Source organism: Anomaloglossus baeobatrachus, chromosome 1 (genome assembly GCF_048569485.1).
Source record: "Anomaloglossus baeobatrachus isolate aAnoBae1 chromosome 1, aAnoBae1.hap1, whole genome shotgun sequence".
Classification (NCBI taxonomy): domain Eukaryota; kingdom Metazoa; phylum Chordata; class Amphibia; order Anura; family Aromobatidae; genus Anomaloglossus; species Anomaloglossus baeobatrachus.
Window position 1 is genome coordinate 703,694,548 of NC_134353.1, and position 12,910 is coordinate 703,707,457.

General features: G+C 40.1%; 1 protein-coding gene across 2 annotated transcripts in view; it reads right to left on the reverse strand.

The window, feature by feature from the left end:
- The window catches only part of TBX1 (T-box transcription factor 1), a 71,225-nt gene that overhangs the window by 51,078 nt on the left and 7,237 nt on the right, over positions 1 to 12,910 (reverse strand). Inside the window, exons 3-6 of one of the 2 annotated variants that reach the window (XM_075341772.1) lie at positions 12,050 to 12,401; positions 6,381 to 6,482; positions 5,007 to 5,178; positions 3,044 to 3,199 (exon numbers count right to left, since the gene is read on the reverse strand). In XM_075341772.1, coding sequence (XP_075197887.1) covers positions 3,044 to 3,199; positions 5,007 to 5,178; positions 6,381 to 6,482; positions 12,050 to 12,401 — 782 coding nt within the window. Of the gene's footprint in view, positions 1 to 3,043; positions 3,200 to 5,006; positions 5,179 to 6,380; positions 6,483 to 12,049; positions 12,453 to 12,910 lie in introns of both variants that reach the window. The other variant, XM_075341771.1, reaches the window with a different exon arrangement.

Below are 12,910 nucleotides of genomic sequence, written 5' to 3' on the forward strand. Positions count from 1 at the left end.
ACCCAGTGCCATTGAAAGCCATGCATGCCCATGCCATCACGTTGCCTCCACCATGTTTTACAGAGGATGTGGTGTGCCTTGGATCATGTGCCGTTCCCTTTCTTCTCCAAACATTTTTCTTCCCATCATTCTGGTACAGGTTGATCTTTGTCTCATCTGTCCATAGAATACTTTTCCAGAACTGAGCTGGCTTCATGAGGTGTTTTTCAGCAAATTTAACTCTGGCCTGTCTATTTTTGGAATTGATGAATGGTTTTCATCTAGATGTGAACCTTTTGTATTTACTTTCATGGAGTCTTCTCTTTACTGTTGACTTAGAGACAGATACACCTACTTCACTGAGAGTGTTCTGGACTTCAGTTGATGTTGTGAACGGGTTCTTCTTCACCAAAGAAAGTATGCGGCGATCATCCACCACTGTTGTCATCCGTGGACGCCCAGGCCTTTTTGAGTTCCCAAGCTCACCAGTCAATTCCTTTTTTCTCAGAATGTACCCGACTGTTGATTTTGCTACTCCAAGCATGTCTGCTATCTCTCTGATGGATTTTTTCTTTTTTTTCAGCCTCAGGATGTTCTGCTTCACCTCAATTGAGAGTTCCTTAGACCGCATGTTGTCTGGTCACAGCAACAGCTTCCAAATGCAAAACCACACACCTGTAATCAACCCCAGACCTTTTAACTACTTCATTGATTACAGGTTAACGAGGGAGACGCCTTCAGAGTTAATTGCAGCCCTTAGAGTCCCTTGTCCAATTACTTTTGGTCTCTTGAAAAAGAGGAGGCTATGCATTACAGAGCTATGATTCCTAAACCCTTTCTCCGATTTGGATGTGAAAACTCTCATATTGCAGCTGGGAGTGTGCACTTTCAGCCCATATTATATATATAATTGTATTTCTGAACATGTTTTTGTAAACAGCTAAAATAACAAAACTTGTGTCACTGTCCAAATATTTCTGGACCTAACTGTATGTATAATAAATGTTGGTAATATGTGTTATATGTACGAGCTTTATGTAATATGCACTGTATGTTATATCCATGTAATATCTATGTTACATATTATATGTATGTAATATCTATGTACTATGTATGTAACCCTTTTCACATGTACAGCATACTGGGATTAATGGTGCTGTAAATGATAACAAGACACCATAATGCCTGCATTTCTGTATAGATAGGCTATGTGCGCACGCTGCATCTTTGTGGTGACCACAAAGATGCACGTTTTTGGTCCCAAAAAACGCTCCCTCGGCATGCATTTTCACCAAGTTTTACTGCGTGTTTTTACTGCGCTTTTGCCCATTGCGTTTTTAAATCAAATCTATTAACTCAAAAACGCTGGAAAAAACACAGAAAGAATTGACATGCTGCAGTAGTCGCCACAAAGCTGCAGCCAAAAAAAACTGCAACGTGTAGACAGCAAAAATGAAATCTCAGACTTTGCTGGGGAAGGAAATGCATGCAGTTTGGGGACCAAAACTGTACTCAAAAACCACGCAAAAATGTAGCGTGTGCACAAAGCCTTAATCTCCTGCTGCTGGTGCAGCAGTTACATGGGTATGTTTGAGGCTGAGGGCAGTGATGGGCACTTCCTTGGTGAAGTACAGCAGGCCTGGCACATCTATGAAAACAAAGAGGCAGATTTGTCCAAACAGCAGTGATTGACATGTCACAGTGGGGAGGTGACTGGAGTCAGAGAGCAGCGGCTCTGGGTTTACATAGGGAATGGCGTCCCTGTGGGGTTCAGCCTTGTTTTCCTTCCCTCCTGTGTCCATCAGTTCATTATTGTCGGAGCTGCTCTCTGCCCCCAGGTCCTGGGCAAGGCATGAAGCAGATGGACACTAGACAGTGACTGCACGGAGCGAGACTGGAGGGGCATTATCAGTGTCTATACCACAGTGTAATATCCTGGATTAAGGGAGCCTCAGCATTATATGGGCGCCTCAGCATTATATGGGCACCTCAGCATTATATGGGCACCTCAGCATTATATGGGCACCTCAGCATTATATGGGTGCCTCAGCATTATATGGCCGCCTCAGCATCATATGGGCGCCTCAGCATTATATGGGCGCCTCAGCACTATATGGGCGCCTCAGCACTATATGGGTGCCTCAGCATTATATGGACGCCTCAGCACTATATGGGCGCCTCAGCATTATATGGCCGCTTCAGCATTATATGGCTGCCTCAGCATTATATGGGCGCCTCAGCATTATATGGCCGCCTCAGCATTATATGGCCACCTCAGGATTATATGGCCGCCTCAGCATTATATGGGCACCTCAGCACTATATGGGTGCCTCAGCATAATATGGGCGCCTCAGCATTATATGGGCACCTCAGCATTATATGGGCACCTCAGCATTATATGGGCACTTCAGCATTATATGAGAGCCTCAGCATTATATGGGTGCCTCAGCATTATATGACCGCCTCAGCATCATATGGGTACCTCAGCACTATATGGGCGCCTCAGCATTATATGGCCACCTCCACATTATATGGCCGCCTCAGCATTATATGGCCGCCTCCACATTATATGGCCACCTCCACATTATATGGCCGCCTCAGCATTATATGGCCGCCTCCACATTATATGGCCACCTCCACATTATATGAGCGCCTCAGCACTATATGGGCGCCTCAGCATTATATGGGCGCCTCAGCATTATATGGCCACCTCCACATTATATGGCCACCTCCACATTATATGGCCACCTCCACATTATATGGCCACCTCCACATTATATGGCCACCTCCACATTATATGGCCGCCTCAGTATTATATGACCTCCTCATCATACACTGCACCACAGCAGAGCCTGCGGCCGTCTGGGTTTCACATAATTAGAGGAAAATTGACAGTCAAGTTTCAGAAGCGGCTGGAGGAGGAAATCATGGATGGAAAGCCGTGTCCTCCGTGTCTGGAGCGCAGCCTCCAGCGGCCATGGCTGCTCTGTGCATGTGACATAACTAGCACGATACATTCATAAAGGCGCGGAGCCGCAGAGCCCCGGTGGTGACGGCTACTCACCCGGTGGTTCTGGTAGGCGGTGACTGCGGTGAAGCGGGTCTCCTCAAACACAAACGTCTTGAAGTTCTCCTCCGCGTACTTCTCGCTGTCCTTCCGGGGGTCCACGTACACCACATGGAAGCGCGGCTGGTACCGGTGCATGGAGTTCAGGATGATCTGAGGAGAGGAAGCCCGGACAGTCAGCAGAGCCCGGAGTGGAATAATGGCCGCACCGTCCATGGGATGGACACCCGAGCACAGCGCTGTGTCAGCGGCAGCCATGGGGCAATAGTGCTGGGAGATACACCCGGGGCAGACCTGATGGGTACAGACAAGGGGCAATAATGGTGGGAGATACACCCGGGGCAGACCTGATGGGTACAAACAGGGGCAATAATGGTGGGAGATACACCCGGGGCAGACCTCATGGGTACAGAGGAGGGGCAATAATGGTGGGAGATACACCCGGGGCAGACCTGATGGGTACAGACAAGGGGCAATAATGGTGGGAGATACACCCGGGGCAGACCTCATGGGTACAGACAAGGGGCAATAATGGTGGGCGATACACCCAGGGCAGACCTGATGGGTACAGAGGAGGGGCAATAATGGTGGGAGAGACACCCGGGGCAGACCTGATGGATACAAACAGGGGCAATAATGGTGGGAGATACACCCGGGGCAGACCTGATGGGTACAAACAGGGGCAATAATGGTGGGAGATACACCCGGGGCAGACCTGATGGGTACAGAGGAGGGGCAATAATGGTGGGAGATACACCCGGGGCAGACCTGATGGGTACAGAGGAGGGGCAATAATGGTGGGAGATACACCCGGGGCAGACCTGATGGGTACAAACAAGGGGCAATAATGGTGGGAGATACACCCGGGGCAGACCTGATGGGTACAGACAAGGGGCAATAATGGTGGGAGATACACCCGGGGCAGACCTGATGGGTACAGACAAGGGGCAATAATGGTGGGAGATACACCCGGGGCAGACCTGATGGATACAGACAAGGGGCAATAATGGTGGGAGATACACCCGGGGCAGACCTGATGGATACAGACAAGGGGCGTTTATATATCGTTAGAGAATTAGATAAATCATTGAAAAGTAGATACAATTAAAAAAAAAAAAAATAGTAAGTGATGGGGATACATAGAAACTATTCTATTCCAACAAATATCTGTATATATACAATATAAACATCGATATAATATACGGTAGATAAATGTAAGACAGAGAATAGAAAAAAAAATAAATAACAAAGATAAGTAGAGTTAGATTGATAATTTATAGAAAGGCAAATATAGGTAGACGGGCTGAGAGGAGAATGTAGATTGTTGAATAATAAAATGTTATGAAGGAAATATATAATAGAGACAGAGATAACTACACAGATATATTGATAATGAAAGACAGATACATAGAGGATTAATAGATAGAGACAGATGTGATAATATAGATTGACAGATAAAATTATATAAGGTAAATACATAAATAACAGAGATAATATAGAGAGATAATAGAGATATAACAGACACAAATATATTATTAATAAAAGAACGATAGATAATAGATTGAGGGATAAATAGATATGAAAATATAGATTGATAAATAAACTTATATAAGGGAAATATATAGATTAGTAATATGGATAATATAGAAAGACAGATAATATATAAATATATATAAATATCTATATACATATATATATATACATTGCTCAGAAAATTAAAGGGAACACAAACAACAAAGTGGTATTTTAGTGCTCTCCTTATTTTTTTTGAGCAGTATATATATATATATATATATATATATATATATATATATATTAATCATAAAAGACAGATACATGGATGGATGGATGGATGGATGGATGGATGGATGGATGGATGGATGAATAGATGACTGATAAAGACATAAGTGTATAAATTCATTAATAAAAAGTTAGATAGCTATTACTGTGTCTCACTCACATGGCCATTATCATCCAGTAAGTTATTGGTCAATTTCAATTTGTCAAAGGACACGATCTGTTTCATCCACTGGGCCCCTTTGGCAGGAGAGTCCGGGTGGTAGTGCACCCTGCCCGGGGTGGCGGGGTCGGCCTTGCCTGCTACTAACCACGATGAGCTGTGGAAGGCATATCTGGAGGAAAGACAGATCATCACTGCAGCAGATAGGAGAACACGCGAGATTGTCAGTGTGTGACGTGAATGTGTCCCTGCTGCGCTATTTGTGTCAATATGTTTAGCACATTTATATCCATAGTATCTCGTGTGTTTTCAGTATATGCGACTTTTATGCATTTGCTTATTTATTTATTTTTTTATATGCATGTATGTGTACCTGTTATACATCTTTGCTCAATAATGTGTTTTATTTCTGTGTGACATGTGACATTATATGTGAGTAGCATATGTGTGTACTATATATGTGGTATTGTATGTGAGTAGAACATGTGTGTACTATATATGTGGCATTGTATGTGAGCACCACATGTATATACTGTATATGTGGTATTGTATGTAAGCATATATATGTGTACTGTATGTGTGGCATTGTATGTGAGCAGCACGTGTTTACTATATTTGTAGCATTGTATGAGCACCACGTGTGTTCTATATATGTGGTATTGTATGTGAGCACCACACATGTGCTTACTATATATGTGACATTATATGTGAGCAGCACGTGTGTACTATATGTGGCATTGTATTTATTTTGTCTGTCACTTTTACACCTGCATTCATGTCTATGTGTGTAATATGTGGGAGACCTCATTTACAGAGGTGTAACTGTTATCAGATGCAGAGAGCACGGATTGTTTGGTGTCAGTATATGTCATTGATGGTTCTACATACAGAAAGTGCCCACATACAAGTGTTTGTGATTTCAGTGCCAAAAGAGTGGCTAACATAGATATAGCATCTTTTATCATATTACTTATGTCCCATTAAGTTCTATTTCTTATGTACATGAAGGAAAAAATGTTAAGGAAATTGTATAAAGCCTCCACTTTATAAATGCTGATTACATAGAGACATGAAAACATATAAAAAAAGCTAATGAAATATAGCAGTGAACCTAATACATCAACACATAAAATAACATTCATCCTGTCATTTGTGAGATACATCCAGCAAATTGTATTTCTTGCAGGCCAAACAATGCAGGGCTACATGACAAGATATTAGATGTCATTCTTTCCAGATGCACACATGGCCTCCATAGTCATTGATGGCATTTAGCCTTGGATACAGGAGGGGCATCTAGGATTTCACATATGTGCAGCATCTCACAAATGTCAGACAGTTCACCCACTGAGCACAGCTGTAGGGGTCTCTTACCGATAGCGCTTATCGTCCACTGGTACAAAGTCCATTAACAACATGTAATCAGCCATGGGGTCCATCCCAAATATCTTCACCTGGAAGGTGGGAAACATGCGCCTGGCAAGGGGAAGGATTGGCAGTATTATAGAGGATGGTAACACAATCAATGGCCACTAGCTGATTATCACAATAATAATAACAACAACTCGTCTTCTGTCCTGACTGGTGAGCCCTTAATTGTACATGCACCGGTATTCCCTACCTATTACAGCAGGCTAGTACTCTCCTCATAATACTCTACTGCAGGCTAGTACTCTCCTCATAGTATTCTACTGTAGGCTAGTACTCTCCTAATAGTACTCTAATGCAGGCTGGTACGCTCCTCATAGTACTCTACTGCAGGCTGGTACTCTCCTCATAGTACTGTACTGTAGGCTAGCACTCTCCTCAAAGTATTCTACTGCAGGCTAGTACTCTCCTAATAGTATTCTACTGCAGGCTAGTACTCTCCTCAAAGTATTCTACTGCAGGCTGGTACTCTCCACATAGTACTGTACTGTAGGCTAGCACTCTCCTCAAAGTATTCTACTGCAGGCTAGTACTCTCCTCATAGTTTTCTACTGCAGGCTAGTACTCTCTTCAAAGTATTCTACTGCAGGCTAGTACTCTCCTCATAGTATTCTACTGCAGGCTAGTACTCTCTTCAAAGTATTCTACTGCAGGCTAGTACTCTCCTCATAGTATTCTACTACAGGCTAGTACTCTCCTCATAGTATTCTACTGCAGGCTAATACTCTCCTCATAGTACTGTACTGTAGGCTAGCACTCTCCTCAAAGTATTCTACTGCAAGCTAGTACTCTCCTCATAGTATTCTACTGCAGGCTAGTACTCTCCTCAAAGTATTCTACTGCAGGCTGGTACTCTCCACATAGTACTGTACTGTAGGCTAGCACTCTCCTCAAAGTATTCTACTGCAGGCTAGTACTCTCCTCATTGTACTGTTCTGCAGGCTAATACTCTCTTCATAGTACTGTTCTGCAGGCTAGTACTCTCCTCATAGTATTCTACTGCAGGCTAGTACTCTCCTCATAGTATTCTACTGCAGGCTATTACTCCCCTCATAGTACTGTTCTGCAGGCTATTACTCTCCTCATAGTACTGTTCTGCAGGCTGGTACTTACTCCCCTCGTAATAATAGCGGCTTGGCAGCCCCATCTTATCTCTGTCTACAGCAAAACGCTGCCACATTCTGGACATCATATTCGAGGTATTTCATTTAGAACATAATTCAGATCCTGACCCGCTATCCCTATTCTAACCACTGAAAGTAATTGTACAGTATACATATATGCACAAATTTGGATTTCAAGCAATAACCAGCCCGAGCATTCAACCACATAAAACAAGGCGATCATTTTTGCTGTATTGTAATATATATATATATATATATATATATATATATATATATATATATATATATATATATATATATATAAATATATATATATATAAAACACTGTATATATAGTCATCCAAGTATCTCAAGTATCACTCTATTATACTGAGCTCTGCTGAGTAGTTGGCAATGATTATCTTGCTGATGTAATAGATAGATAGACAGACAGACATCTATCTGTATCTTTATAAATATACACGATAAACACTGCCAGTTGGTACAGTTAAGGATATCAGAAAAATGTTTGAATGACTTGGAGTATGACTACAGGACCAGTAGATATATTCTAGAACTAAATGTATAATATATATATATATATATATATATATATATATATATATATATATATATATATATATATATATATACATATATATATATATATATATATATATATATTGTGTACCTGTGTTTCATATTTAGTGATCTGTAATTTGCAAGTAAGTAGGAAGGCTTATTAAACAAAAAAAAAATAAATAAAAACACACAGCTGAGTATATTATTTTTTTTGTTGGTCCCTCGATCATTCGGACATTGAGGAGGAGTGGGGGGGTGCGGTGCGGAGTGCTGCGGTGTCACCAGCACAATGCGGGGACAAACAAGTCGTAATCACCGGCTGCCACATACATCACTGATTTTCCCCATCACTTCCACTGCTCAAAAGCGCTTTTAACTCATTTACTCCTTAAGCAGTCTTCAGTGGAATCTAAATGTAAGGAGATGTCACTTCTTACATTCCACCCACTCCATCCACAAACAGTCCCGGCTCCCTCCTGGTAACTGGAGATGTCAGTACCCGTGACCCGTGTGAATTATTAAGGACTTTCTCATATTGTACCTACCCAACATAATGAAACGATTGCTATAGAGAATCATCATTTATACTTTCACTATATTAACTCTCCTATATAATTTATTTATAAATACAGAGAGAGAGAGAGAGAAAGCTAATAATCTAAGAATATGAACAGTATTATGGATTATATACATTATACTTCCTGTAGTAGTATTAACTAATATGAAAAGCTCTCAGATATGAAGGAATCAGTGATATTTTCAAAAGGTAACATACCTTCAAAATTGTGTCTCCTACTAAGAGCAATAAAACAAATACTATTGGAAGATCTCTCCTAGATATTTAATAGCATGTTTGTTTTATTAAATCGCATGTAAGAGGTTCCCACATGCGATTTAATTATTATTAAATAATAAGCCTGGGTTTTTACAAATGTAGAAAAAAAAGTTCGTCCCTCTGGAACCCCCAGTGTAAAGCAAGTGAGAAGTCTTCTCTTCGTGTGACACTAATGACATTTATTGGTCCTTGAAATGTATTTAAATCAATTTCCATCCAGCGCTCACAGTCAGGGCCGGGTCAGGGCCTAGGACACCTCCACTGAACGCTATATAGATACACGATTTTTGCATGTGGATTTGGAGGAACCTGAAATTTAGCTATTTCCTTATTTATTTTCCCCTTTGGCCTGATGCTGACACTTCGTGCATTGATTTCATTGCATTTTCTATCTATTCTGCGCAATCACCTGTTGAGAAGTAATTGGATTCAGTAACTTGGAATAATATTTACTCAAAGCTCTGAGAAGGAAAAAGAGCAAACACTAAAGCACTATTATAGGAGATATAGGTCACATCTAGAGGGATCCTGATGACCTAGGGACAATATAGAATCTTCACAATGATGGGAAGTTCTTCTGCTCTTAAGATGTATATATATATATATATATATATATATATATATATATATATATATACATATATAGATGTAAACAATGTATAATAATGTAGAGGTTCTTCTGCTCTTAAGAAATGGATGTGGATATATTGAGATATATATATTTAGATGTAAACAATGTATATTAATGTAGAGGTTCTTCTGCTCTTAAGAAATGGATGTGGATATATTTATATATTTAGATGTAAACAATGTGTATTAATGTATTATGTTTATTAAAACATCTTACAATAATACAGTACTTCTTTCATTAATTTAATAAGGACAGTACAAAAATCTGTAGGCCAACATTATTTACAGCTCAATTAAGAATAAACTGCAGAGATTGCTTGTAATCAGAATAACCTGAGAGTTATTTTATAATGAGCACTTTATGCATAACAGTATTGTTGGCATATATACAGGGGTGCAGACCTAGATATATAGTTTAAATTATAGTTGAATTATTATAATCATGTTAGCAACCGTGCATGCTTCCAGGGAATATGACTAAGATTTATAACTCCTCAAAAGAGAAAGATTATGTTATGGTCTGGAGACGTTGTGGCCTACCTGCCTATCCACCAATAAGTAATGATATGTAAGTATTACTATGATAATAATAATAATAATAATAATAATAGACACTGTAACATGTGCCTATATATATATATATATATATATATATATATACAATATTACTTCATACTTTATGGGTGTATGTATAACTATATAGTCATGATTATCTACATGTGTGCATATTGCTCTCTCTCTCTCTCTCTCTCTCTCTCTCTCTATATATATATATATATATATATATATATATATACATGCATATAGATATATGTATATATATATATATATATATATATATATAAAACCAACATGGTACTGTGACTATTGATATGATTTACACAATGCATCTATCTATCTTATCTATCTATCTATATATAGTGCAGTGTCTATTTGTATTGTTATGTAATATATGATATTATATAATATGTGTAATATATATCTGAACAATGTATATTAATGTATTATGCTTATTAAAACATCTTACAATAACAGTACTTCTTACATTGATTTAGTAAGGACATATATAATATATATGTGTTCTTACTAAATCAATGTAAGAAGTACTGATATTGTAAGATGTTTTAATAAGAATAATACATTAATATACATTGTTCATATATATATATATATATATATATACAAAGAGAGAGAGAGATACTGTATGTATATATATATATATATATATATATATATATATATATATATATATAGATAGATAGATATAGATAGATAGGCAGATTATAGATAATAGGTAGTTAGTACTCAATATTAATAGATAATCACTACTCAGTATTAATATATTGATAGAAAGTTAGATAATTATTGCTCTGTATTAATAGACAATCAATGCTTAATATTAATAGACAATCATTACTCAGTATTAATAGATAGATAATCATTACTCGATATTTATAGATAGATAGATAGATAGATAGATAGATAGATAGATAGATAGATAGATAGATAGAGGCATAGATAGATAGATAGAGAGATAGATAGTTATTACTTAATATTAATGATTCCATATATTTTATTTATACCTGATGAGTGTGTGATTAGTTTGCAGGCCGCATGATACAATATATCAACAAGCTTTTATTATCAGGGCTTTATCAGTTGATGGAACAAATCATTCGTGGCATATTCCCACCCCAGATCCTGATCCCCCACATTGTCCTCCTGACGGAGAATCCTCCAGTTTTCCTATGCCGTCTTTCACCCATGTGCAGTCAGGACTCTGGAGTCTTTAGCATTCGCCTGACACAAATCTCCCCATTTCCCAATAATCCCAGTGGTCTTTATGATGCCGTGTTGGGTGGTGATAAAATCTTGGAGGGGAATTAATGAGATGAAAGCCTCGGTGTCATTGCATATACCTTGTCTCACTGTGTGCCTCTGCTTCTCACAGCCCTAATACTCTAATATACTGAATTAGCCCGCTATGCTGACACTTCATAATGGAGTTTAGCAGGTGGTGAGTGGCCATGTTTTCAAAACAGAGCACTGTAAATTATTCAGGTTTTCCCTCCACAAGTTGTATGCCAATTATTGTAATTACAGCAAGAAATATTCCTACTATGAAATCATCTTTCTAAAATGGTCACAGTTTCCAGTGCCAGCTCCCAGCTTCCCTCGTCCTTTGGTCTCAGGCTTAGAGAATAACATTGTGCCCAGGTCACATATCTCCTGGTCTGGGCAAGATCCAGACCCCTGACATATTGTAATGGAAGATTTACAGGGTCAGTATGAAAAGATGAATTAAATTCCAATAATAAGCATACAATGATCTACAATAATAATACCAACACAAGAATTCTAGCATTATATTACTGTATATAAGGCACCCTATATAACTCATCTGCATGTGAGGCTAGCCCTATATCTCAGTCATATGCCTACAATACTATATATAATGCCCTTACCTGCCAGCCTTGGTGACGATCATCTCTGTGCCCAGCTGGTTGAACTCATCCCACAGAGCCTTCATCTCTAGTTGTACAGTGATGTTGGCCACCTTCGGGTTCTTCTTCACAGGGGCTTTGCTGCTGCTGCTGCTCCCAGGGGTGGAGGAGGATGAGCAGCTGGAGGACGAGGCTCCTGCACTCTCGGATTCCGGGCAGGCATGGCTGGAGCCTGGGCCAAAGCTGTAGGAATGCTGAGCCGCAGAGCAGGGTTCGTAGTGAGGTTCGTGTTGGCTGTAGGGGTCCCCTGGAGATGGGGAGAGGTGGTAGCCCCCAGAAGCGTTTAAGCTACTTAGACTGTTGGCCGTGAAAGCTGCAACATCGCAGAAATGCGAGAGCTGGGTGAGCCAGGGACTGGAGATTGCTGAGATCATACCCAAAATAATAAAAAAAGAGCAAAGAGAATAAAGCAAAGGACAAAGCAGATGTTCGGCTGTGAACTATTCCAAGCAAGGCTGCAGCTACCTGAGTCCAGACTAGCTCTGCTACATGCAGGAATTTGGGAGAACAATGTAGGTGATCTGTAGGCTGCTCCCTTCCGTGTGTTTACTCAGCCCAGCAAGTTACACAGAAGATCTGGAGAAGCTATAGTCCGGGGGCTGCCTGGAGGAACCAGTATGTGGGCAACATTCCTGGACAGATGGGCCAGTGAAATCCTCTGTCCTTCTGGAGTGAGCGGTGTGGCCCTGCAAAGCACAGGGGCTCCGGCTGTGGGCTCTGCTGGGGTCCTATCTCCTCTGCTGCTCGGCTCAGTCTGGGGCTCCTTAGAGAACCGGCTCCTACTTCTAGGGAGATAAGCAGCAGCTCGGACTCGCAGGTAAC